This window comes from Stigmatopora argus, chromosome 1 (genome assembly GCF_051989625.1).
Source record: "Stigmatopora argus isolate UIUO_Sarg chromosome 1, RoL_Sarg_1.0, whole genome shotgun sequence".
Taxonomy (NCBI): domain Eukaryota; kingdom Metazoa; phylum Chordata; class Actinopteri; order Syngnathiformes; family Syngnathidae; genus Stigmatopora; species Stigmatopora argus.
The window spans coordinates 30,986,998-31,014,824 of record NC_135387.1 but is presented as its reverse complement, the minus strand read 5'-3'; the positions used below and the strand labels follow the sequence as shown (position 1 = coordinate 31,014,824).

The following is a 27,827-nucleotide window of genomic DNA, read 5'->3' as shown; positions in this document are numbered from 1 at the left end:
CAATGGATAATTCATCGTTTAGTGATTTTTTTTTTCCAGCTGCCGACCCTTCTGCTTTAAATGAATTGGACGTCCCTTGTCGTCAATGGCAGCCACGGAGTAAATGGCACTTGCATTGACTTGGATGGGAATCTTGCCCCTACCAACATGGCTGCCTCCAGGCCTGGAAATGCCCCGATTTAGCAGGAAGTGACCCGGTAAAGCCCTAAATTAGCAGTAAGTGACATGAAAATGCCCCAAATTAGCTGGACGTGACATGAAAATGCCCCAAATTAGCAGGAAGTGACCCGGTAATGCCCCAAATTAGCAGGAAGTGACCCAGTAATGCCCCAAATTAGCAGGAAGTGACCCAGTAATGCCCCAAATTAGCAGGAAGTGACCCGAAAATGCCCCAAATTAGCAGGAAATTACCCCAAAATGCCCCAAATTAGCAGGAAGATACCCCAAAATGCCCCAAACTAACAGGAAGTGACCTGGGAAAGTGCAAAATTAGCAGGAAGTTACATAGGAAATAATATGAAGAATTGAAAATATGAATTTCAGACAGAAAAAGTCATTGAAACATTTTTAGCGAAAAATCAAATGGTAAGTATTTTCACAAAAATTCAATTAAAATAAGTAACTAATATAGGTATACAAGAGTATGATAAGAAAATATGTATATAAAAATATATATACATGTGAAATATTGTATAATAATAATGCTATATTTAATTATCTACATATAAATAAATCAAATTATATAATAAAGATTTATTTTTTTAATTTTGGGCGGTCATGTTCAAAATGACATTTTTTATTTTTTTTTGCGAGCTAAAATATATTGACCATAATATTTATCTATATTTGATGGTAATTTTCTGGATGAGAGAAGCCCGCCAGTGACCCAGTAGCCAGATGTAGCTGCTTCCGGTCCCACAGGATCTACACTGACTACTGAGCATGCGCCGAGCCTCCTAGCAACGCCTATATGGACTCAGTGAGCCTATAATTCATTTATAATAAGACCCTTTCTCGTCATACTGAAAGATGAAGTGTCTCAAACCTTTTGAATATAAACACACACAACGTGGACCCCAAATTACGACGCCCCCATCTTAAATTATTTTCACGTTTCAAAGTGGAATATAACTTTTTTTCGTCCTGTTATTGAATATTTATCGCGCGGCCCTTAAGTTCCTAAATTCCAAGATGGCGGTCGGCGTGCGTCGCCGAGTTGCTGCTCTGCTCTAATGTCATAATACCAAAATTCCAAGATGGCGGTCGGCGTGCGTCGCTAAGCTCCTACTCTGCTCTAATGTCATAATACTGTTTTATGTTGTGATCTATATTCACGATTGTCTACGAGAAAGGCGACGGGGGGAAATCCCGTCGCAGATACAGAGGAGCCATAATAAACAAGTTGTGGAACAATGGAGCCCGAGTTTTTGCTTTATTTTTGACAAAATGGCACTAGTGTGTGGTCAGCCTTGCCAGTGGGAGGACGCCAATCAACGACGAGATGGAGGGAGTCTACTACTTCGGTTGGAAGAGAAGGAAATCGCGGGTGATAGACATTAGCAAGATGTAATTCCGAACAAGGCTAGCGAAGCAGCTAGTTTAGGAAACTAGCGCCGAAGCTAGCGACGAAACTGGCCGCAAAGCTAGCGCTGAAACCAGCGCCGAAGCTAGCGACGAAATTAGCGCCGAAGCTAGCGACGAAATTAGCGCCGAAACTAGCTCCAAAGCTAGCGACGAAACTAGCTCCAATGCTAGCGCCGAAGCTAGCGATGAAACTAGCTCCAAAGCTAGCGCCGAAACTAGCGATGAAGCTAGCGACGTCCTACCCCTAAAGCCACTCTAAAGGTAAATACAATGTCATTTTCATGTTTTATTTATAGTTATTTAATTGCATGTATATTGTATATAATTAGAACTTAATAGACTGTTTTGTTACGTCTATAACTTTGATGTTTCCAGAGTTTTGTACGCATGAGCTCATTAGCTTTTGTTAGGAAGCGTCTCAAAACTTTTGACAGTGTTTGATTACATATGTACATTTTACATGCACTGGTCAATAATTTTGAGACACTTCCCTGTTCAATAGAATGAAAAAGTGTCTCAAAACGTTTGACTATCAATCAAACGTTATTGATTGATCGATCTCTCATCTAATAGCAATTAAAAAAGGGGGGCGTGGCCTATGATTTTTTTTTAACCTACATTTTGTCTTAGAAATGTCACCATTTTTGCATAGCCTAACAAAGCTCAAGCTAACAATTATATCTTTTGGTCGTGTTTTTCTCCAAAATGCTAACGACAACGTGACAAAGTAGAGTTTGTCACCCACGTCGTTTTTCTGGAACATATTTTAGTTCCTCTTCTTTCCCGGAGCCTCTTCAATTCAGAATCCTATGAACAAAAAAAAGAAAAAACATTTTTAGAGAAATATATATTAGGGTTGCTAATATTTGCTCTTTGGTATGAGTGGGTTTCCGGGGCATTTCCTATACATTTTGGGTCACTTCCTGTTCATTATATTCACTTCCTGTGCATTTTAGGGCATTCTAGGTTAAATTTTTGTAAACTTTGATGATTTTGGGTCACTTCTTTTACATTATGGATTGTTTTCTGTTTATTTTAAGGCATTTATAGTCACTTCCTGTTGATTTTAAGGCATTTATAGTCACTTCCTATTGATTTTAAGGCATTATAGTCACTTCCTGTTTATTTTAAGGCATTTATAGTTACTTTCTGATGATTTGAAGGCATTTGTTGTCACTTCCTGTTGATTTGAAGGCATTTGTTGTCACTTCCTGTTGATTTGAAGGCATTTGTTGTCACTTCCTGTTGATTTTGTGTCAATTTCTGTTGTTGTTATTAGGGTATTTCTGGGTAACTTTGTTAAATTTCGGGTCATTTTTGGGATTATGCCATCATTTTCTGTACATTTTGGATTGTTTCTTGAAAATTTTAAGGTATATACAGTCACGTTATGTACATTTTTAAACATTTCCTGTTGATTACTGGTCATTTTAGGTCGCTTCCTGTTCATTTTAAGACATTCCAAGGTGACATTCTTTACATTTTGGGGCATTCTTAGGTCACTTCCTGTAGTTTCGGACCATTCCATGTAGATTTTTAGTCATTTAAGTTCACTTCCTGTACATTTGAAGACATTTCAGGGTCACTTCCTGTTCTTTAGAACCATTCCATGTTGATTTGAAGGCATTTCTAATCCCTTATGTTTGATTTAGTGGCTTTGTTTTGACTCCAAGACACCCACAAAATCAACAGGAAGTGAGCGACCAGCACAGCTAGGTTACCCACGCATTTCCTTTTTTTAAAATAAATATTATTTGCATATTTTCAGGTAGTCAATTCCCCGCAACAAATGTCGCCTCCGTCAGCTAACACGTCGAAAAGCATGATTCGAACAAGAAGGGAAAAAAAAGGTGCTACCTGTTTCCATAGAAACGGCGTGCAATTAGCACAAAGAGCCATTGGGGGGGGCGATAAATACTACATTGTGTGTGTGGGGGGGGTCCTTTTTAATGGAAGCAAGGGACAAGGTAGAAAAAGTGCAAAGTTTGCTTTTCATCGACCTCAATTTTGTAGCCTAGCTTAAGAAATAAGACGGAAGCCATGATGAGTCAACTCGGGGTCAAAATAATCACTGAATCATCCAATCACATCAAAATGAGAAATAATGCCATTTTTCACCATTGCGTGGCTAGCCTTGCTGTGCTGATAAGACACTTCCTGTTCATTTTGTGCCACTTCCTGTTTTGAGCTCACTTCCTTCCTATTGCTATCCAGTCACTTCCTGTTGATTTGGGGGTACTTAGGGGTCATTTGCTGTTGGTCTAGGGCTATTTTGGGGTCACTTCCTGCTTTTATCCAGTGACTTCCTGTTGATTTGGGGGGATTTGGGGGTCACTTCCTGCTTTTATCCAGTGACTTCCTGTTGATTTGGGGGGATTTGGGGGTCACTTCCTGTCAAGTTGGCGTGCTTTAAGGGTCACTTCCTGTTGATCTGGGGCTATTTTTGGGTCACTTAGGGGTCACTACTTCTAGATCTGGGGCTATATTGGGTCACTTCCTGCTTTTATCCAGTGACTTCCTGTTGATTTGGGGGCATTTTGGGGTGATTTTTTTTATTGCTAGCGAGCCACTTCCTGTCAATTTGGGGTGCTTTAAGGGTCACTTCCTGTTGATCTAGGGCTATTTTGGGGTCACTTCCTGCTTTTATCCAGTGACTTCCTGTTGATTTGGGGGCATTTTGGGGTCACTTCCTGTCAATTTGGGGTGCTTTAAGGGTCACTTCCTGTTGATCTGGGGCTATTTTGGGGTCACTTCCTACTTTTATCCAGTGACTTCCTGTTGATTAGGGGGCATTTTTGGGTCACTTTCTACTGTTAGCGAGTCACTTACTGTCTATTTGGGGTGTTTTAAGGGTCACTTCCTGTTGATCTAGGGCTATTTTGGGGTCACTTCCTGCTTTTATCCAGTGACTTCCTGTTGATTTGGGGGCTTTTGTGGTCACTTCCTACAGTTATCCAGTCACTTCCTGTAGATTAGGGGGCACTTAGAGGTCACTTCCTGTTGGTCTGGGGCTATTTCGGGGTCACCTCCTATTACTAATGAGTCACTTCCTGTCAATATTGGGTGCTTTAAGGGTCACTTCCTATTACTAATGAGTCACTTCCTGTCAATATTGGGTTCTTTAAGGGTCACTTCCTGTTGATCTGGGGCTATTTTGGGGTCACTTCCTGCCTTTATCCAGTCACTTCCTGTTGATTTGGGCATCACTTCCTATATCTATTGCAGCACTTCCTGTCGATTAGGGGGGCATATAAAGTCACTTCTTTCCTGTTTTATCAAGACACTTATTGATTTTGGAGCATTTTAGGGTCACTTCCTGTTGTGTAAAATGGACAATTCCCAATTATTGGCTAAATGTACCTAGCTATGATTGCTTTTCTGTCTCTTTGCTTGCTCTGATTGGCTGGCGACCAATTGCCCCAAATTTGCTGGGATAGGCTCCATCACCCCTTGCGAACCTCGTTAGGATAAGAAATGAATGAACATACATACATAGTCCATATATGAACATACACACAGGAAATGATTAAAAATCCCAAAATGGAGATGAAGCACGACCAAATCAACAGGAAGTGGCCCAAAATAAACTTCCAACTTCCTGCCACCGACATCAATGGCCGTCCAATCATCATCCGTCAACGGCGACCTTTGTTCAACCCCTCAACGTCAATTTTCGACGTCCATCGCCGTCGACGGCACCCCGAGAACCCCCAAGCCGACGCCCCCTTTTGACGACCAATCCCATCGCCCAAAACGGACGAAAAACCCAACCGGCGTGGACACTTTTTTCCCCAGGAAATCCGGCATGTGTGGATACGGCGCCCCGATACTTTACCCGCTCACCTTTCGCCACTTTTGGGAACTCCGGCACCCCCGCGTTCCGACAAAAATGAGAAGATCGAGCCAATTTTGCCAATTTTTAAGGGGCCGCCTCCCGAGCGATTGGCCGCCAATCAAAACTGTCCATTCGCAGAGACTGGATCCGATGCAACAGTGTCCAGGTTTTTGGGCGGAAAAGACCGGGACGACGACCGATCGCTCGGCGGACGCGATTGGACGCGGGAGGAATACAAACGAGGACACTCACCCCCGATCTTGATGGACTTCTCCGAGGTTTTTTCCCCCCCCCGGACGCCGTTCGGATGCTCCGGACCGCCGCCGATGAACGGGCTGAAGGCGAGGAGAGTCGTTTGTCTCCGCCTCCTTGCGTGCGCACGGGAGAGGAAGGGAGGGAGGGAGGAGGGGCTTGCAACCCACGCTGGGTTCGTGCACTCTCGGGGGTCAAAAAAATTCGGGAATATGACGGTAGAGCGGATTTTCAACGTAAAAGCACCCTGAAAAATTCCCCAAAAATGTTTCCAAATGACATTTAGATATGATTTTTGTCTTGCTTTCACAGCCCCACCCACTTAAAAACCTTAAAAAAGAGTAGTAGCCATCATGAGTTGCTAGCATGCTATCACAGGGTCGCTATTGCATCACTTCCTGTATAATTCTGAGGGTCACTTTTGTTAAATTGTGGATCATTTAGTACCTATAGTTCATTTCTGGATCACTACTTGTTGATTGGGTGGCATTTCTGCATCACTTCCTATTGATTTTGGGTCACTTCCTGTACAATTCAGAGTTCCCAGAGTAACTTTTAATTTGGGGATGATTTTTTTGTCATTTCTGGGTCACTTCCTGTTGATTTGGTGGCATTTCTGGGTCACTTCCTGTTGATTTGGTGGCATTTCTGCCTCACTTCCTTTCAATTCTGGGTCACTTCCTATCCATTCTGGGTCATTTCCTGTTCAGTTCCAAAGGTTTCCAAAATAACTTAAATTGTGGATGATTTTATGTCATTTCTGGGTCACTTCCTGTTGATTTGGTGGCATTTCTGCCTGACTTCCTTTCGATTCTGGGTCACTTCCTGCTGATTTTGAGGCATTTCAGTCTAACTTCCTTTCGATTTGGGGTCTTTTCCTGTTGATTTGGTGGCATTTCTGCCTCACTTCCTATTGATTCTGGGTCACTTCCTGTTCATTTCTGGACATTTCCTGTTGATTTCGGGTCACTTTCTCCCCAAAATTAACAGGAAGTTAACTGGGATGTCCCAAATTCAACAGAAACTGACTGACGATTAACAGGAAGTTACATGGGATGCCCTGAAATGGACAGGAAGTGATTTGGAGTGACCCATAATTAACAGGAAGTTGCCTGGGATATTCAAAAATCAACAATGACAGAAAATTAGCAGGATGTTACTTGGGATGCCCCAAAATGGACAGGAAGTGACACTGAGTGACCTCAAATCAACAGAAAGTGACCCCAAATCAACAGAAAGTGACCCATAATTCACAAGAAGTCAACTGGGATACCCCAAAATCAACAGAGTGACCGATAATTAACAGGAAGTTACCAGGAATGCCCCAAAATGGACAGGAAGTGACTTGGATAGTGCCCAAATCAACAGGAAATGACCTGAAAATGCTCCTAAATAAACAGGAAGTGAGCTGTGAATGGCCCCAAATCAGAAAAGTATACCTAAAATCAACAGGAAGTGACCCAGGAATGCTCCCAAATAAACAGGAAGTCAGCTATGAATACCCCAAAATCAGATTTTTTTCCTAAACTTAACAAAGTGAAATGCTCCAAAATCAACAGGAAGTGAGCTATGAATGGCCCAAAATCAACAGGAAGTGAGCTATGAATGGCCCAAAATCAACAGGAAGTGAGCTATGAATGGCCCAAAATCAACAGGAAGTGAGCTATGAATGGCCCAAAATCAGATTTTTTTTTTCTAAAACCAACAGAATGACCTGGAAATGCTCCCAAATAAACAGGAAGTGAACTGTGAATTTGCCCAAATCAGAAAAGTCTACCTAAAACCAACAGGAAGTGACCCAGAAATGCACCCAAATAAACAGGAAGTGAGCTCTGAATAACCCAAAATCAATCAAAAAGTGTCCCACGGGCGTTTATGTAGAAGACAAGCTAGCAAGTGGACCCCGTGGTCAAAATGTAGCGTCCAATCTATCTTTCGCCACGATGCCGTCTCATTGGCTAATCCCGGCGAGAGAAAGGCAAGCACGCCTCGGGGCAAATATTTGCTACGGAGCCGTGAAAAAACAACGGATGGGCGGCGACAAAAGCCCGGTTGCGCTTTGAGCTAGCCATGCTAAACGTTGGCTAGCTGCACGATGGATTAAAAATAAATCAAATCAATAAAAATGCAGATGAAGGAGGAGAAAATGGATGCCCAAGCGCCCCCAAAACACACACGTGAGTGAGCGAGCGCCCACTCTCGGGCCGACTGGTGATACGAGTGTCGCGTGGGCGGGCGAGGATGAGGAGGAGGAGGAAGAGGAGGAGGACGAAGAAGAGGAAGAGGAGGATGGATGGAAAGATGGAACATCCATTTTTTTTTTTTTCCAAATTTGACCTTCCAGTTGTCTTTTTACTGGTAAAACAGTAAAATAACAAAAATATCGGTGGAGAAGTGGTAGGGGCGTCGGTCTCGCAGTTCTGGGGTCGAGGGTTCGATCCCATTTGGTTCCTCCTGGGTGGTGTTAGCATGTTCCGCATTTCCAGGTTACATTTCTGCTTATTTTGGGACTCCCTGTTTTGGTTCAATTGCCCACTAAATCAACAGGAAGTGTGTGTGTGTGTGTCGGCCTCGCAGTTCTGAGGTCGAGGGTTCGATCCCAGGTGGGTGCTCCTAGGTGGAGTTTGTATGTTCCGCACTTCCTGTTGATTTGGGAGGCCTTTGCCAGGTGCTGTTTCTGTTTTTTTTCTCACTTCCTGTTAATTTTGAGGGATTCCCACCAAAATTAACAGGAAGTTTGTTGGCCTTGCAGTCCTGGAGTCGAGGGTTCGATCCCAGCTGTGTGGTGTTAGCATGTTCTGCACTTCCTGTTGATTTTGGGAGGCATTGCCAGGTGCTGTTTCAGCTTTTTTCTCACTTCCTGTTAATTTTGAGGGATTCCCACCAAAATTAACAGGAAGTTCGTTGGCCTTGCAGTCCTGGAGTCGAGGGTTCGATCCCAGCTGTGGGTGTTAGCATGTTCTGCACTTCCTGTTGATTTTGGAGGCATTGCCAGGTGCTGTTTCTGTTTTTTTCTCACTTCCTGTTAATTTTGAGGGATTCCCACCAAAATTAACGGGAAGCTCGTCGGCCTTGCAGTCCTGGAGTCGAGGGTTCGATCCCAGTTGTGTGGTGTTAGCATGTTCTGCACTTCCTGTTGATTTTGGGAGGCATTGCCAGGTTACATTTCTGCTTATTTTTGGACTACCTGTCTTGGGTCAATTCCCGGCAAAATCAACAGGAAGTGAGTGTGTCGGCCTCGCAGTTCAGGGGTCGAGGGTTCGATGCCAGGTGGGTCCTCCTGGATGGAGTTTGTATGGTCCGCACTTCCCGTTGATTTTGTTGGGCATTGTTAGGTTACATTTTTGTTTATTTCAGGACTTCCTGTAAATTTTGGGCCAATTCCGGGTCACCCCTTGCATAATTTTGGTAACTTCCTCTTCATTTTGGCGCTTTTTCAGGGTCATTTTAGGTCATTTCCTCTTTTTTTATTGTTTTATTGAATCTAAGTGAACGTAATCATTGTATTTAATTATTTTAAAAATCAATTTCATTTTTTAAAACGTATGTTTTCAGTTTTTTGTAGAATTTGCGTGTATGCCTTGCTGTCTTCCTGTTGAATTTGAGTTACTTCCTGTAGATTTTAGGGCAATTCTGGCTCACTTCCTGTCGGTCATTTTCTATTGATTTTGTATTTTCTCGCATATAAGCCATTACATTTTTACTTTCTATCAAAATTATGAATATGGAGGTGAAAATTGGGAATCATGGGCGGCTTATACGTGAGAAATTTTTCCACCATTTTAAGGGTGGCTTATATGCAAGAAAATACGGTATATGTTCATTAAAATGTATTGTCCCTTTATTAAATACGTCAAACTCCAGCTCAAATTTTGAGTTTATTTGCTCTTTAGCCGTTTTTGTCACCGGCGCTTAATGGGCCAATGACAGCCTTGCGGTCGTCCTGTCGCCGGGCAGAAAAAACAGGGAAGCATTTTTCTGTATAATAGAAAGAAAAGTGTGTTCTGCAATTGACTTGTTGCCATGGCTCTGCTAAATCTGCCAGCGTCGGCTCGTCAGTGTCGGAGCCAAGCCAAGCCGACCGATTTCATTGGCCGCGGCGCCGTGGAAACGCCGCAAACAATCGGATGAAAGTTCCGCCCCCAAAAATTATCATTTCTTTAAAAAAGAACACGTATTAGCAGAATTAACGTAGAAGGGAGACATTTTGGCGGTTAGCGTTGCTACGACACGCCCACGCAACTCGCGTTGTCTTGGCTAGCGCGCTAGCTGTACTCGCTAAATACCCAAAGAATGTTCCTTTTTTTACATCCCAAAAAATAGGAATCGGCAGGAAGTGAGGACAAATTGTTCCCCAAATCAGCCGGAAGTGATTCAAGGCCAACAGGAAGTGAGCCGGAATTATCGGTAGATCAATTGTCATCTAGAAACAACAGGAAGTGAATGGGAATTGCTCCAATATCAATAGGAACATGTGTCAAATTGGCAGGAAGTGACCCGGATGAACAGGAAGTGACCCTGAATCAGAAAATCAATAGAGTTGCAGAAAACAAACAGAAAGTGACATGGATTTGGCCCGAAATTTAGTGGAGGTGATGTAAGATCAACAAGAAGTGACCCAAATCAACAGGAAGTGACCTGGATATGGCCCAAAATTTAGTGGAGTTGACGTAAAATCAACAAGTACCCCGAACGAACGCCTAGAACTAACAGGAAGTGAATGGGAGTTGCTCCAATATCAATAGGAAGATGCGTCAAATCAGCAGGAAGTGACCCTGAATCATCAGAAAATCAATAGAGTTGCAGAGAACAAACAGGAAGTGACTTGGATACGGCCCAAAAATTAGCAGAAGTGATGTAAGATCAACAAGAAGTGACCCAAATCAACAGGAAGTGACCCGGATATGGCCCAAAATTTAGTGGATTTGACATAAAATCAACAAGTGCCTCGAACGAATGAACAGGAAGTGACCCGGATCTGGCCCAAAATTTAGCGGAAGTGATGTAAGATCAACAAGAAGTGTCCGAAATCAACAGGAAGTGACCTGCAAATGGCCCAAAATTTAGCAGAGGTGATGTAAAATCAAACAAGAAGTGACCCGATGAACAGGAAGTGACCCGGATATGACCCAAAATTTAGCAGAGCTGATGTAAAATCAACAGGAAGTGACCCGAATGAACAGGAAGTGACCCTGAATCATCAGAAAATCAATAGAATTGCAGAGAACAAACAGGAAGTGACATGAAATTACATACAATCACCTAATTACTTACAATTAATTACAAATCAACAGGACGTGAGGCAGAATTTTTACAAAATCAATAAAAAGTGACCCAGAAATGTCCTGAAATCAACAGGAAGCTACTTTTTGATATTTAGCACGTGACTAATGGCGTCATTATTTCTGCTCTAAACAGGGGCTTCATTGACAAAAGCCTTTTCTGCCAGTGCCTGCTACATGACAGTCTCCCTCTAGTGGCCACCGGAAAGAATGCAACTTTAAAGTAAGTAAAGTTTTATGTTGTTTTTTCCTCAATAAAGGGCATTTGGGGACCCTAATCAACGCCATCTTGACATTTTATGATATTCATTAAACTAAGATACAAAATAAAAATAAAGTTAAGCTTATTATCGTGCCTCCAGCTGATTACTTAATCGACACTTGGCATTCACACACCTGCACACTGATTGGGTGAATATTATATAATTACCGATTAAATCATCTTTGACATCAATGTCAAATCATATTCTATTTTTTTGGCTTTGACGGCATGAGACGTCCAATCCTTTTGGAGCGAAAGGGTTGGCGGAGAATGAACCAACGATCGTCCGCTGCCGGGCTTCCATTGAAAACCCATTCATCGCCCCTCCCAAAATGGCTTCAGCCTCAGGGCGGCCATGTTGGTAGGGGCAAAAATCTCCATCAAAGTCAATGCGTCGACTTGAACTACTTCAATCAAAAATGTTATTCGTACACATACTAAAATATTATTGTCGATTATGACGTTCTTGATCCATTAAAAAGACACCTTTCAAAGTTAAAGGTTTTGTTTTTCACCCGTGTTACTTCCTGTTTACAGTTCCGGTTACCTAGCAACCACCTGGACGCCTCAGTGTCTTAACAAAATGGCAAAATTTGTATTAGCTGGTAAGTATTTTATTAATATTTCCTACCGTTGATGGCGACTGACTTGATTTGCAATATTTTAATTCTAAATGACCATTTACGGCGCTAGGTGTCCAATCCGTTTCCACGGGGAGGGAACTTTCAACCCTCTGTTGATTTTTGTGTCACTTTCTGTACATTTAGGGCCATTCTGAGGTCTCGTCCTGTACATTTTTGATCACTTCCTGTTGATTTTCAAATCCTTGCAGGATACTTTTTATTCAGTGTTAGCCACATGTTGAATTTGGGGCATTCCTGGGTCAAAATCAATAAAATCAACAAAAGCTGACTAAAAAATTAACTGAAATCGACAGGAAGTGACCCATTAATGACCCAAATTGACAGGAAGTGACCCACAAATGCCCCAAATTGACAGGAAGTGACCCATTAATGACCCAAATTGACAGGAAGTGACCCATTAATGACCCAAATTGACAGGAAGTGACCCACAAATGCCCCAAATAGACTGGAAGTGACCCATGAATGCCCCAAGTTGACAGGAAATGACTCATAAATGCCCCAAATTGACAGGAAGTGACCCATCAATGCCCCACGTTGAAAGGAAGTGACCCACAAAAGCCTGAAATCGACAGGAAGTGACCCACAAACGCCCCAAGTCGAAAGGAAGTGACCCAAAAACGCCCCAAATCGGCAGGAAGTGACCCACAAATGCCCAAATCGACAGGAAGTGACCCATAAATGCCCCAAGTTGAAAGGAAGTGACACACAAATGCCTGAAAGTGACAGGAAGTGACCCTTAAATGCTCCAAATCAACAGGAAGTGACCCACAAATGCCCCAAATCGACAGGAAATGACCCATAAATGCCCCAAATTGACAGGAAGTGACCCACAAATGCCCCATATTTTATATTTTTTGTGTGTTCTGACAGGAAAAACCGACTGCCCGTATTACGCCAAAGCGGAACTTCTAGCCGACAGACTCCAACGTTCTCTCCCCGATTTCCGGATCCACAAGATCTCCATCCTCCCGGACCAATGGCAGGTAAGCACGTCCACGGGAGAGCCAATCACTCGCCAATTGACAAGATGGCGCTCTCTGCCAGGATTGGCTAGCGGACACCTGCCAAAAAAACGGCTGGAATCACGACGAGTCCCCTCTGCTGTGGCGAGAACTGGTCCACCAGGGAGGCAAGGGGGTCTTCTTGGGGGGCTTCTGCGACTTTTTAGAACACTGTCAGAACTATTACAACATCACGTCGGACATGTCGGAGGAATTGATGCGGAGGATCGCCGAGGAAAACCTGGTCACCAAACTGGAACTCATTATGGAGGAGAAACATCGGGCCAGTCTGGTCCAACCCCTTCACCTGTGGATCGGCAGGTGGGTCGGATCGGGAAGCGGTTTTCCGGACTTGCCGAGAAACTGATTGATTTTTGGGGTGCTGGGTTTTTTAGCGCCTTAAATACGACGTGCAACATGCTGCTCCCGAGTCTTCTGTCCGCCGAGGTCTTGTCCCAAGCCTCGGCCATCAGCCTCCATCTTCTGGACCTGGAGGGCAACGAGGAAGAACTGCAGTCCCTGAAGATGGAAACGGAAGATCTGGCCTTGCCTCTGGTGCATCAGGTGAATTATAAACCTCATTATACATCTATAATGACAATAAAATAAAATAAAACATTCAATACGTGAGGAAAAGAGCTTTGCATGCAATAGTTGTTGAATTTTTGGGGAAACACCGACCTCTGGTGGCAAAAACATTCAATACGTGAGGAAAAGAGCTTTAAATGCAATAGTTGTTGAGTTTTGGGGAAACATTGCCCTCTAGTGGCGATAGTGAATATGACATGTAACTCGTCTTTTATGGCCACGAATTTCTGGGGAAAACACTGCCCTCTGGTGGCGATAGTTAATATGACATGTAACTCGTCTTGCATGGCCACAATGCGACAATGTATAGAGAAAGCTGCCCGAGTGAAATATAATGCTCAAAACATAAAACATTGATTTTGTTGTTAGCAAAACATGCTACACATTAACCCTCAATGCTAAATTGTGCTCTAATACGTTATTTCGCTGAGCTGTGTCATTATCTTGCTAATTAGCGATTAGCTCGAGGCTAGCCCTAGTCGCTAAGCGCAACGCTAGCAGATGCGCTGCTTGTAAAATAAGTCGCTTGTGAATGCTAAATGTGCAGCTAGCTAAAATGCTGTATCATTCCATTTGTGAATGCTAAGTGTGGAGCTAGTTAAGATGCAGTGTCATTCCATTTGTGAGATAGTACTAAGTGACTAATTGCTATGCTACCAGATAGACTTAAATAGATGGTGAATGCTAAGTGCAGAGCTAGCTTAGCTGCCGTATCATTCCATTTGTGAAAAGTACTGAGTGACTAGTTGCTATGCTAGCAGATAGACTTAAGTACATTGTGAATGCTAAATGTGCAGCTAGCTTAAATGATGTATCATTCCATTTGTGAATGCTAAGTGTGGAGCTAGCTGAATAGTTCCCAGTGGCTAATTGCTACATTAACAGATACACTGCTTGTACATCGTGAATGCTAAATGTGCAGCTAGCTAAAATGCTGTATCATTCCATTTGTAAATGCTAAGCGTGGAGCTAGCTAAGTTGCCGTATCATTCCATTTGTGAATAGTAATTAGTGACTAATTGCTATGCTAGCAGGTAGACTTAAGTACATTGTGAATGCTAAAATGCTGTATCATTCCATTTGTAAATGCTAAGCGTGGAGCTAGCTAAGATTCCATATCATTCCATTTGTGAATAGTACTAAGTGACTAGATGCTACGCTAGCAGATAAACTTAAGTACATTGTGAATGCTAAGCATGGAGCTAGCTGAATAGTTCCCAGTGGCTAATTGCTATGTTAGCAGATACACTGCTTATACAACCGTAAGTATTGTTAGACGTACAGTTTTAGATTATATGGTTAAAATATGTTATAGTCTTCAGTATATTGTGAATGCTAAGCATGGAGCTAGCTGAATAGTTCCCAGTGGCTAATTGCTAGTGTGGAGCTAGCTAAAATGCTGAATCGTTCCATGTGTGGCGCTAGCTAAGATGCCGTATCATTCCATTTGTGAACAGCACTAACTGACTATTTGCTATGCTAGCAGATAGACTTAAGTACATTGTGAATGCTAAATGTGTAGGTAGCTAAAATGCTGAATCATTCCATTTGTGAATGCTAAGTGTGGAGCTAGCTAAAATGCTGTATCGTTCCATTTGTGAATAGTAATTAGTGACTAATTTACTTAAGTATATTGTGAATGTGTGGAGCTAGCTAAGGTCATTTTGACATACTTAATCATACATTTTCTTTATATAAAACACTCAAATATAACTGAGAATAGTTTTAAAGTAGTATACAAATGTAAATAAATGTTTAATTCATTTAATAATAGAGATTTTGAAAGGTGAATTGGAGTTGGATTCATTTAAATAAAAGGGACAACAGATTATAGCTAATGGCTAATTTCCATCTCGCAGGTGACCGTTCACACGGACCTCCACGACGCCTTCCAGAACGCCGAGATCATCCTCCTGCTGGACGAGCGCCGGCCCGAGGGCGACGGGGCGCCGGACCCCGAGGCCATCCGAGCCACGGTGGACCTGTACGCCGAGTACGGCCGTCTGATCGGCTCCGGCGCCGCCGAGAACGTGAAGGTGGTGGTCTCCGGTGGCCCGCTGGTCAACCTCCGTTGCTCGGTCCTGCTCCGGGCGTCCTCCCTGGACGCCGGTCGCTTCGCCGCCGTGGCCACGCAGCTGGAGAACCGGGCCAGGGCCGCCATCGCCGACAAGCTCGGCGTCAGGACCTCGGGTAGGGACACTCGCCGTGGGTTCTCGCAAGTCCACCTTCTCGGTGAGGGTCCTCTTTCAGAGGTGAAAGACGTGATCGTGTGGGGGGACATCGGAGACGGGTTCTACGTGGACCTGCAGAGGGCCATGGTTTTTAACTACGACGGGCCCACCAAAGGACCGCCCTTCTTTTCACAGCCGGTGCTGGACATCGTCTACGAAAGGTCGGTAAACCCAGGAATTATTATTATATGAAATCATTTTTGTCAACGATAATGTAGTGTAATTACACCACCCGGCCACCACGGAAAACGGCGGCGCTGTTGTTAGTGTTTTTAGCAGGTTGGCAACAGAAGCTAAGACTAGAGTCGGGCGATAAAACGATATCAATATTTATCGCGAAATCATTTTTGTCAACGATAATATTAAACATTTTTGATAAAAATGTGATCATTTAAAACTGTAATTACACCATTCAACCACCGCGGAGAATGGGGGCGCTGTTGGAACATGAACGCTATTGTTTTTAGCAGGTTAGCAACAGAAGCTAAGACTAGAGCTGGGCGATAAAACAATAATGATAATGATACTGAAATCATTTTTGTCAACAATAACATTAAAAACTTCTGATAAAATTGCGATCATTTTAAACTGTAATTACACGACCCGACCACCGCATAGGACGAGGGCGCTGTTGCGAGATGAACGCTAGTGTTTTTAGCAGGTTAGCAACAGAGGCTAAGACTAGAGTCCGGCGATAAAACGATAACGATTATTATCGTGAAATCATTTTTGTCAACGATAATATTAAAAACTCAATAAAAATCTAATAATATTAAACTGTAATTACACCAACCAACCACCGCGGAGAACGGGGGCGCTGTTTAGAGATGAACTCGTGTTTTAGCAGGTTGGCAACAACGATAATTATTGTGAAATCATTTTTGTCAACGATAATATTAAAAACGTTTGATAAAATTGCCTTCATTTTAACCTGTAATTACACCACCCGACCACTGCGGACTACGGGGGCGCTGTTGCGAGATGTATGCTAGTGTTTTTAGCAGATTAGCAACAGAGGCTAAGACGGAGCATGAACGCAAAAGGACAATAACACGACCAAAATAAGCGATTAAGAGATGCAGGACAACGCCGACCCGACCCACTAAAAGAGACAAGAAAAAGACTGTCACTCGTCAAGAACGAGACTTTAGCGAGACCAAGAAAAGGGAAGACGAGGAGGACCCTGACCCATCCGGAACGAGACAAGTCCGAGACTTTTCGACACAAAGACCGAGACCGTACGACGACTGAAACACACGGCGGCCCGCGAGTCGAGACCCCGAAATCCCACGGTCGTCGAGACCGAAAGCCTACCTCGCCAGAACTGAGACTTTTTGCGTGAAAATTGACTGATTTTGACTCGTTCTTTGTCCTCCCCTCGGTTTAGGGAATGGCTGGACAAGGACTACCAAGAACTGGTGCGCGGTCGGGAGGCGGCCGTGGTGTCAAAGACGGGGCACGGCGCGGACATGTCCACGGCCAACGGGATCCTGACCCTCCTGAAGGCCTGGAACGGAGCCGCCGAGCCCGCCACGCAAATGTTCTCCGTGGGGATCTTGTGCACGGGTACGGACTGACGGATCCGTCCCCAGGAGACCCCAAGACACCAAATTTGACGGTGTTTTTTTGCGATGGGCAGAGCTTTATGAGCTGGACTGCGACGCCGTCCTCTCGGCGCCGGTGTCCCTGAAGGGCGGCCGCTGGACGGCGACGCCCGGTCTGGCCCTGCCGGAGCACCTGAGAAGCCAACTCCAGCTGTCCGCCGCCCGACTTCGGTGAGTCCGTCGCCTTAAAGCCGCCGCCCTGTCTCGATTCGTCGAAAACTATAACAGTCGCTATTTGTTTTAGCTCGAATTCAGATTTTTTTTAAAAATGATGAAAAGGGTTACCATATTTTCTCGCATATAAGCCATATTTGTAACTAAAAATAATGATGACTGAAGGGTAGGGTTTATGTGCGCGCAAGACTTGCTGTCCACCTATAAATGCCCCAAACTGACAGGAAGTGACCCATAAATTCCCCGAGTCGACAGGAAATGACCCATAAATGCCCAAAATTGGCAGGAAGTGACCCACCAATGCCCCAAACCAACAGGAAGTGACCCATGAAAGCCCCAAGTCGAAAGGAAGTTACCCACAAAGGTCTGAAACCGAGAGCAAGTGACCCACAAATGCCCCAAATCGACAGGAAGTGACCTATATATGCCCCAAATCGACAGGAAATGACCCACAAATGCCCCAAATCGACAGGAAGTGACCTATAAATGCCCCAAATCGAAAGGAAGTGACCCACGAATGCCCAAATGGACAGGAAGTCCACCTATAAATGCCCAAAATCAAAGGAAGTGAATCACAATTGCCCCAAATCGACAGGAAGTGACCTATTAATGCCCCAAATCGACAGGATGTGACCTATAAATGCCCAAAATTGACAGGAAGCGACCCACAAATGCCTGAAATCGAGAGGAAGTGACCCACAAATGCCCCAAATCGACAGGAAGTGACTCATAAATACCCCAGGTCGACAGTAAGTGACCCACAAATGCCCCAGATCAACAGGAAGTGACCTATCAATGCCCCAAATCGACAGGAAGTGACGTATAAATGCCCAAAATCAACAGGAAGTGACCCACTAATGCCCCAAATCAACAGGAAGTGACCTATAAATGCCCTAAGTCGACAGGAAGTTACCCATGAATGTCCCAAATCGACATGATCAATACTTTTATATTAAAATCCAAAATCTAGCTACCTAGCTAGCTCATCCAATGACTAAGCAATTTCCGCCACAGGGACAAGATTTCCGGCGAGAACACTGTGGCTCCGCCCACCGACGACGCCGTGGCCCCGCCCACCGACGACGTCGTGGCTCCGCCCGCCGAGGACATCGCAGCTGCTCAAAATCAAGAGATTAGCATTTAGCGTTAGCGCCCATCTTTTCACTTGCGTTAGCGTACTTTAATCTATTTTATGTTTTCAGTCTCAAAATATAACAAAAGTAAAGCCAGTGGAGGGAAGTTTCAAATTATAAAATATATTTAATTTAATCTTTTTTAATGCGCTACAACCAAACACAAATAATTCTGTTAACTTCTCCATAATGTTTTTATTTACAGTCGGCTTGTATTGCAAATGTACCCAAAACTTTTTTATATGTTATTTTTGCATGCAGAATAGTTGAGTATATAAATCCTTTTCCCCGTTTTTTTGTGGTTTTTCTTTGGGTTTCATCATTTCTACACTATACACAGAAAGGAAAGGCTGGTAAAATGGGACGTTAGGACAAATCATCACGAGGACACGTCGATTCATTCCACTTTTGACCCGTAGGTGGGGTTGGGCGTCCAATCGTTAGGACCAGGAGGGTCGGCGGCGGCGTGCGTTCGACGACGAGTACGGTAACGTCACGGCGGCCATGTTTCCATCCAAACAGACGCTTTAGTAAAGTCTATTTTTCTCTTGGATCGACGTCAAAAGCGTCCGCTCGTTCCTCATTGGCCGCCTCGGACGTCCAATCCGGTTGAAGCGGGAGGGATGGCAGCAAATGAATTTTCATTCGTCCTCTGCCAATCTCTTCCCGTCAATGGATTGGACGTCTAACTCATTTCAAACGCATGAAAAGAACTTATGTCGCCCCTACCAAGATGGCCGCCCCGAGGTCCCTTGACATGATGAATTCACTAGAACAGGAGAAGCGGCGGCCATGTTGGTAGGGGCAAGTCGTCGCGTTTACTTCCATTTTCCCGTTAATGCCAAAGTCCTCCCGCGGAGAATTGGAACGCGGGTTTTTGGGTCGGGGTGCCGCGTTTAAACGTCAGGGGGAGGGGCCAACTACGAGGGGCGCCGGAGCGGCGGCGTTCCCGTTCCCGGCGCGCCCGCCTGCTCTAGTTCGCTTTGGTCCAGGAGCTCAAAATCTTCTTCTTCCTCTTCCGGGTCCGTCGGTTCGGGATTCGTTGGCGGATCCCGGGCCGTCGGTTCGGGTCGGTCTTCCTCGCCGGAGCGGAGCAACGTGGACAGAGTGTTCCGGACCACGGCGGAGATGGCCGTGCTGACGATCTCCTCGCTGAGGGCCTCCAGCGAACGCGGCGCGGCGCCCGTCTGTGGGCCGGATGGCTTCCCGTGACCGTTGAAGTGAGTGTTGACAAAGTGGAGAGGGGAGGCCAGGTTCTGGGGGGCTCCCGCCTCGGCGCCGGCTACGGGACCGGCTCCGGATCGGGACCTGTCGCCCTGGGGGACCCGGAGGAGGAGGCCGCGTTCGACGGAGGGGATCTCCGCCGTCAGGTGGGGCTCGTCCGGCTCGCCGTGGAGACTCGGCTGATCCAGGTCTGGGACGTAAGACAAACCATAACGTAGTTAATGTTCATTTTCAATGTTTAAAAACGGACTTTGTATAGTAAGGCTTCTTTTATACAAAAAACGACATAGTATAGTAAGGCTTTTTTTTTGGTAAAAAAAACAACATAGTATAGTAAGGCTTTTTTCTTTTTAAAAAATGACATAGTATAGTAAGGCTTTTTTTGTGAAAACCGACAGTATAGTAAGGCTTTTTTTGTAAAAAAACGACAGTATAGTAAGGCTTATTTTTGTAAAAAAAAACAACATAGTATAGTTAGGCTTTTTTCGTTAAAAAAAAAGACGACATAGTATAGTAAGGCTTTTTTTGTTAAAAAAACGACAGCATAGTAACGCTTGTTTTTGTAAAAAAAACATAGTATAGTAAGGCTTTTTTTGTAAAAAACGACATAGTATAGTAAGGCTTTTTTCGTAAAAAAAAACGACATAGTATAGTAAGGCTTTTTTTTTCTTAGAAAACAACATAGTATAGTAAGGCTTTTTTTCTTAAAAAACGACATAGTATAGTAAGGCTTTTTTTCTTAAAAAACGACATAGTATAGTAAGGCTTTTTTTCTTAAAAAACGACATAGTATAGTAAGGCTTTTTTTCTTAAAAAACGACATAGTATAGTAAGGCTTTTTTTCTTAAAAAACGACATAGTATAGCAAGGCTTTTTTTGTTAAAAAACGACATAGTATAGTAAGGCTTTTTTTGTTAAAAAACGACATAGTATAGTAAGGGTTTTTTTCTTAAAAAACGACATAGTATAACAAGGCTTTTTTGTTAAAAAACAACATAGTATAGTAAGGCTTTTTTTCTTAAAAAACGACATAGTATAGTAAGGCTTTTTTTCTTAAAAAACGACATAGTATAGTAAGGCTTCTTTTGTTAAAAAACGACATAGTATAGTAAGGCTTTTTTCTTAAAAAAACGACATAGTACAGTAAGGCTTTTTTTGTTAAAAAACGACATAGTATAGTAAGGCTTTTTTCTTAAAAAAACGACATAGTATAGTAAGGCTTTTTTTCTTAAAAAACGACATAGTATAGTAAGGCTTTTTTTCTTAAAAAACGACATAGTATAGTAAGGCTTTTTTTCTTAAAAAAACGACATAGTATAGTAAGGCTTTTTTTCTTAAAAAACGACATAGTATAGTAAGGCTTTTTTTGTTAAAAAACGACATAGTATAGTAAGGCTTTTTTCTTAAAAAAACGACATAGTATAGTAAGGCTTTTTTTGTTAAAAAACAACATAGTATAGTAAGGCTTTTTTCTTAAAAAAACAACATAGTATAGTAAGGCTTTTTTTCTTAAAAAACGACATAGTATAGTAAGGCTTTTTTTCTTAAAAAACGACATAGTATAGTAAGGCTTTTTTTTCTTAGAAAACAACATAGTATAGTAAGGCTTTTTTTCTTTAAAAACGACATAGTATAGTAAGGCTTTTTTTCTTAAAAAACGACATAGTATAGTAAGGCTTTTTTTGTTAAAAAACGACATAGTATAGTAAGGCTTTTTTTCTTAAAAAACGACATAGTATAGTAAGGCTTTTTTTCTTAAAAAAGGACATAGTATAGTAAGGCTTTTTTCTTAAAAAACGACATAGTATAGTAAGGCTTTTTTTCTTAAAAAACGACATAGTATAGTAAGGCTTTTTTTGTTAAAAACGACATAGTATAGTAAGGCTTTTTTTGTTAAAAAACGACATAGTATAGTAAGGCTTTTTTCTTTAAAAAACGACATAGTATAGTAAGGCTTTTTTTTGTAAAAAAAAACAACATAGTATAGTTAGGCTTTTTTCGTTAAAAAAAAAGACGACATAGTATAGTAAGGCTTTTTTTGTTAAAAAAACGACAGCATAGTAACGCTTGTTTTTGTAAAAAAAACATAGTATAGTAAGGCTTTTTTTGTAAAAAACGACATAGTATAGTAAGGCTTTTTTCGTAAAAAAAAACGACATAGTATAGTAAGGCTTTTTTTTCTTAGAAAACAACATAGTATAGTAAGGCTTTTTTTCTTAAAAAACGACATAGTATAGTAAGGCTTTTTTTCTTAAAAAACGACATAGTATAGTAAGGCTTTTTTTCTTAAAAAACGACATAGTATAGTAAGGCTTTTTTTGTTAAAAAACGACATAGTATAGTAAGGCTTTTTTCTTAAAAAAACGACATAGTATAGTAAGGCTTTTTTTGTTAAAAAACAACATAGTATAGTAAGGCTTTTTTCTTAAAAAAACAACATAGTATAGTAAGGCTTTTTTTCTTAAAAAACGACATAGTATAGTAAGGCTTTTTTTCTTAAAAAACGACATAGTATAGTAAGGCTTTTTTTTCTTAGAAAACAACATAGTATAGTAAGGCTTTTTTTCTTTAAAAACGACATAGTATAGTAAGGCTTTTTTTCTTAAAAAACGACATAGTATAGTAAGGCTTTTTTGTTAAAAAACGACATAGTATAGTAAGGCTTTTTTTCTTAAAAAACGACATAGTATAGTAAGGCTTTTTTTCTTAAAAAACGACATAGTATAGTAAGGCTTTTTTCTTAAAAACGACATAGTATAGTAAGGCTTTTTTTCTTAAAAAACGACATAGTATAGTAAGGCTTTTTTTGTTAAAAACGACATAGTATAGTAAGGCTTTTTTTGTTAAAAAACGACATAGTATAGTAAGGCTTTTTTCTTTAAAAAACGACATAGTATAGTAAGGCTTTTTTTTGTAAAAAAAAAACAACATAGTATAGTTAGGCTTTTTTCGTTAAAAAAAAAGACGACATAGTATAGTAAGGCTTTTTTTGTTAAAAAAACGACAGCATAGTAACGCTTGTTTTTGTAAAAAAAACATAGTATAGTAAGGCTTTTTTTGTAAAAAACGACATAGTATAGTAAGGCTTTTTTCGTAAAAAAAAACGACATAGTATAGTAAGGCTTTTTTTTCTTAGAAAACAACATAGTATAGTAAGGCTTTTTTTCTTAAAAAACGACATAGTATAGTAAGGCTTTTTTTCTTAAAAAACGACATAGTATAGTAAGGCTTTTTTTCTTAAAAAACGACATAGTATAGTAAGGCTTTTTTTCTTAAAAAACGACATAGTATAGTAAGGCTTCTTTTGTTAAAAAACGACATAGTATAGTAAGGCTTTTTTCTTAAAAAAACGACATAGTACAGTAAGGCTTTTTTTGTTAAAAAACGACATAGTATAGTAAGGCTTTTTTCTTAAAAAACGACATAGTATAGTAAGGCTTTTTTCTTAAAAAAACGACATAGTATAGTAAGGCTTTTTTTCTTAAAAAACGACATAGTATAGTAAGGCTTTTTTTCTTAAAAAACGACATAGTATAGTAAGGCTTTTTTTCTTAAAAAAACGACATAGTATAGTAAGGCTTTTTTTCTTAAAAAACGACATAGTATAGTAAGGCTTTTTTTGTTAAAAAACGACATAGTATAGTAAGGCTTTTTTCTTAAAAAAACGACATAGTATAGTAAGGCTTTTTTTGTTAAAAAACAACATAGTATAGTAAGGCTTTTTTCTTAAAAAAACAACATAGTATAGTAAGGCTTTTTTTGTTAAAAAAACGACAGCATAGTAACGCTTGTTTTTGTAAAAAAAACATAGTATAGTAAGGCTTTTTTTTGTAAAAAACGACATAGTATAGTAAGGCTTTTTTTGTTAAAAAACGACATAGTATAGTAAGGCTTTTTTGTTAAAAAACGACATAGTATAGTAAGGCTTTTTTGTTAAAAAACGACATAGTATAGTAAGGCTTTTTTCTTAAAAAAACGACATAGTATAGTAAGGCTTTTTTTGTTAAAAAACGACATAGTATAGTAAGGCTTTTTTTGTTAAAAAACGACATAGTATAGTAAGGCTTTTTTTCTTAAAAACGACATAGTATAGTAAGGCTTTTTTTGTTAAAAAACGACATAGTATAGTAAGGCTTTTTTCTTAAAAAAACGACATAGTATAGTAAGGCTTTTTTTCTTAAAAAACGACATAGTATAGTAAGGCTTTTTTTGTTAAAAAACGACATAGTATAGTAAGGCTTTTTTGTTAAAAAACGACATAGTATAGTAAGGCTTTTTTGTTAAAAAACGACATAGTATAGTAAGGCTTTTTTCTTAAAAAAACGACATAGTATAGTAAGGCTTTTTTTCTTAAAAAACGACATAGTATAGTAAGGCTTTTTTTGTTAAAAAACGACATAGTATAGTAAGGCTTTTTTGTTAAAAAACGACATAGTATAGTAAGGCTTTTTTGTTAAAAAACGACATAGTATAGTAAGGCTTTTTTCTTAAAAAAACGACATAGTATAGTAAGGCTTTTTTTCTTAAAAAACGACATAGTATAGTAAGGCTTTTTTTGTTAAAAAACGACATAGTATAGTAAGGCTTTTTTGTTAAAAAACGACATAGTATAGTAAGTCTTTTTTGTTAAAAAACGACATAGTATAGTAAGGCTTTTTTCGTTAAAAAACGACATAGTATAGTAAGGCTTTTTTTGTTAAAAAACGACATAGTATAGTAAGGCTTTTTTTGTTAAAAAACGACATAGTATAGTAAGGCTTTTTTTGTTAAAAAACGACATAGTATAGTAAGGCTTTTTTCTTAAAAAAACGACATAGTATAGTAAGGCTTTTTTTCTTAAAAAACGACATAGTATAGTAAGGCTTTTTTTGTTAAAAAACGACATAGTATAGTAAGGCTTTTTTGTTAAAAAACGACATAGTATAGTAAGGCTTTTTTGTTAAAAAACGACATAGTATAGTAAGGCTTTTTTCTTAAAAAAACGACATAGTATAGTAAGGCTTTTTTTGTTAAAAAACGACATAGTATAGTAAGGCTTTTTTTGTTAAAAAACGACATAGTATAGTAAGGCTTTTTTTCTTAAAAAACGACATAGTATAGTAAGGCTTTTTTTGTTAAAAAAAACGACAGTATAGTAACGCTTGTTTTTGTAAAAAAAACATAGTATAGTAAGGCTTTTTTTGTAAAAAACGACATAGTATAGTAAGGCTTTTTTCGTAAAAAAAACGACATAGTATAGTAAGGCTTTTTTCTTTAAAAAACGACATAGTATAGTAAGGCTTTTTTTCTTAAAAAACGACATAGTATAGTAAGGCTTTTTTCCTAAAAAACGACATAGTATAGTAAGGCTTTTTTTCTTAAAAAACGACATAGTATAGTAAGGCTTTTTTTCTTAAAAAACGACATAGTATAGTAAGGCTTTTTTTCTTAAAAAACGACATAGTATAGCAAGGCTTTTTTTGTTAAAAAACGACATAGTATAGTAAGGCTTTTTTTGTTAAAAAACGACATAGTATAGTAAGGCTTTTTTTCTTAAAAAACGACATAGTATAGCAAGGCTTTTTTGTTAAAAAACGACATAGTATAGTAAGGCTTTTTTTCTTAAAAAACGACATAGTATAGTAAGGCTTTTTTTGTTAAAAAAACGACAGCATAGTAACGCTTGTTTTTGTAAAAAAAACATAGTATAGTAAGGCTTTTTTTTGTAAAAAACGACATAGTATAGTAAGGCTTTTTTCGTAAAAAAAAACGACAGTATAGTAAGGCTTTTTTTTCTTAGAAAACAACATAGTATAGTAAGGCTTTTTTTCTTAAAAAACGACATAGTATAGTAAGGCTTTTTTTCTTAAAAAACGACATAGTATAGTAAGGCTTTTTTTCTTAAAAAACGACATAGTATAGTAAGGCTTTTTTTCTTAAAAAACGACATAGTATAGTAAGGCTTTTTTTCTTAAAAAACGACATAGTATAGTAAGGCTTTTTTTCTTAAAAAACGACACAGTATAGTAAGGCTTTTTTTTCTTAAAAAACGACATAGTAAAGTAAGGCTTTTTTTCTTAAAAAACGACATAGTATAGTAAGGCTTTTTTGCTTTAAAAAACGACATAGTATAGTAAGGCTTTTTTTCTTTAAAAACGACATAGTATAGTAAGGCTTTTTTTCTTAAAAAACGACATAGTATAGTAAGGCTTTTTTTGTTAAAAAACGACATAGTATAGTAAGGCTTTTTTCTTAAAAAACGACATAGTACAGTAAGGCTTTTTTTGTTAAAAAACGACATAGTATAGTAAGGCTTTTTTCTTAAAAAACGACATAGTATAGTAAGGCTTTTTTTTGTTAAAAAACGACATAGTATAGTAAGGCTTTTTTTCTTAAAAACGACATAGTATAGTAAGGCTTTTTTGTTAAAAACGACATAGTATAGTAAGGCTTTTTTGGTTAAAAAACGACATAGTATAGTAAGGCTTTTTTTCTTAAAAAACGACATAGTATAGTAAGGCTTTTTTTCTTAAAAAACGACATAGTATAGTAAGGCTTTTAAAAATAAACGACATAGTATAGTAAGGCTTTTTTTCTTAAAAAACGACATAGTATAGCAAGGCTTTTTTTGTTAAAAAACGACATAGTATAGTAAGGCTTTTTTTGTTAAAAAACGACATAGTATAGTAAGGCTTTTTTTCTTAAAAAACGACATAGTATAGCAAGGCTTTTTTGTTAAAAAACGACATAGTATAGTAAGGCTTTTTTTCTTAAAAAACGACATAGTATAGTAAGGCTTTTTTTGTTAAAAAAACGACAGTATAGTAACGCTTGTTTTTGTAAAAAAAACATAGTATAGTAAGGCTTTTTTTGTAAAAAACGACATAGTATAGTAAGGCTTTTTTCGTAAAAAAAACGACATAGTATAGTAAGGCTTTTTTCTTTAAAAAACGACATAGTATAGTAAGGCTTTTTTTCTTAAAAAACGACATAGTATAGTAAGGCTTTTTTCCTAAAAAACGACATAGTATAGTAAGGCTTTTTTTCTTAAAAAACGACATAGTATAGTAAGGCTTTTTTTCTTAAAAAACGACATAGTATAGTAAGGCTTTTTTTCTTAAAAAACAACATAGTATAGTAAGGCTTTTTTTCTTAAAAAACGACATAGTATAGCAAGGCTTTTTTTGTTAAAAAACGACATAGTATAGTAAGGCTTTTTTTCTTAAAAAACGACATAGTATAGCAAGGCTTTTTTGTTAAAAAACGACATAGTATAGTAAGGCTTTTTTTCTTAAAAAACGACATAGTATAGTAAGGCTTTTTTTGTTAAAAAAACGACAGCATAGTAACGCTTGTTTTTGTAAAAAAAACATAGTATAGTAAGGCTTTTTTTGTAAAAAACGACATAGTATAGTAAGGCTTTTTTCGTAAAAAAAAAACGACATAGTATAGTAAGGCTTTTTTTTCTTAGAAAACAACATAGTATAGGAAGGCTTTTTTTCTTAAAAAACGACATAGTATAGTAAGGCTTTTTTTCTTAAAAAACGACATAGTATAGTAAGGCTTTTTTTCTTAAAAAACGACATAGTATAGTAAGGCTTTTTCTTTAAAAAAACGACATAGTATAGTAAGGCTTTTTTTCTTAAAAAACGACATAGTATAGTAAGGCTTTTTCTTTAAAAAAACGACATAGTATAGTAAGGATTTTTTTCCCTAAAAAAAACGACATAGTATAGTAAGGCTTTTTTTCCTAAAAAACGACATAGTATAGTAAGGCTTTTTCCCTAAAAAAACGACATAGTATAGTAAGGCTTTTTTTCTTAAAAAACGACATAGTATAGTAAGGGTTTTTTTCTTAAAAAACGACATAGTATAACAAGGCTTTTTTGTTAAAAAACGACATAGTATAGTAAGGCTTTTTTTCTTAAAAAACGACATAGTATAGTAAGGCTTTTTTTCTTAAAAAACGACATAGTATAGTAAGGCTTCTTTTGTTAAAAAACGACATAGTATAGTAAGGCTTTTTTCTTAAAA

At 39.4% G+C, this 27,827-nt stretch overlaps 2 protein-coding genes across 4 annotated transcripts in view; one reads left to right on the top strand and one right to left on the bottom strand.

Moving 5' to 3' along the window:
- Positions 1 to 858: 858 nt before the first annotated feature.
- mdh1b (malate dehydrogenase 1B, NAD (soluble)) lies at positions 859 to 18,883 on the top strand. Of its 3 annotated transcripts, XM_077616812.1 has the most exons (12): positions 859 to 1,845; positions 3,019 to 3,050; positions 11,090 to 11,176; positions 11,753 to 11,820; positions 12,730 to 12,842; positions 12,904 to 13,181; positions 13,256 to 13,424; positions 15,308 to 15,638; positions 15,699 to 15,840; positions 17,067 to 17,245; positions 17,319 to 17,454; positions 18,472 to 18,883. In XM_077616812.1, exons 4-12 carry the CDS (start codon positions 11,799 to 11,801, stop codon positions 18,599 to 18,601), a joined length of 1,500 nt encoding a protein of 499 aa, XP_077472938.1. In that variant the 5' UTR covers positions 859 to 1,845; positions 3,019 to 3,050; positions 11,090 to 11,176; positions 11,753 to 11,798; the 3' UTR covers positions 18,602 to 18,883. The 3 variants fall into 3 exon arrangements, with proteins under 3 accessions (XP_077472938.1, XP_077472929.1, XP_077472948.1); XM_077616803.1 differs by lacking the exon at positions 3,019 to 3,050; XM_077616822.1 differs by lacking the exons at positions 3,019 to 3,050; positions 11,753 to 11,820 and having other exon boundaries at positions 861 to 1,845.
- The window catches only part of LOC144086751 (reticulophagy regulator 2-like), a 25,438-nt gene continuing 16,381 nt past the window's right edge, over positions 18,771 to 27,827 (bottom strand). Inside the window, exon 6 of the mRNA XM_077616833.1 lies at positions 18,771 to 20,004. Within this exon, the coding sequence (XP_077472959.1) occupies positions 19,511 to 20,004 (494 nt within the window). The 3' untranslated portion in view covers positions 18,771 to 19,510. The remainder of the gene's footprint in view (positions 20,005 to 27,827) is intronic.

What these genes read in the sequence shown, in the direction of transcription:
- mdh1b (XM_077616803.1), top strand. Translation starts at nt 11,799, where the DNA reads ATGGCAAAATTTGTATTAGCTG. An exon ending in CTTCACCTGTGGATCGGCAG is followed by an intron (nt 13,182 to 13,255) that starts GTGGGTCGGATC and finishes TGGGTTTTTTAG; the next exon opens with CGCCTTAAATACGACGTGCA. An exon ending in CCTTGCCTCTGGTGCATCAG is followed by an intron (nt 13,425 to 15,307) that starts GTGAATTATAAA and finishes TCCATCTCGCAG; the next exon opens with GTGACCGTTCACACGGACCT.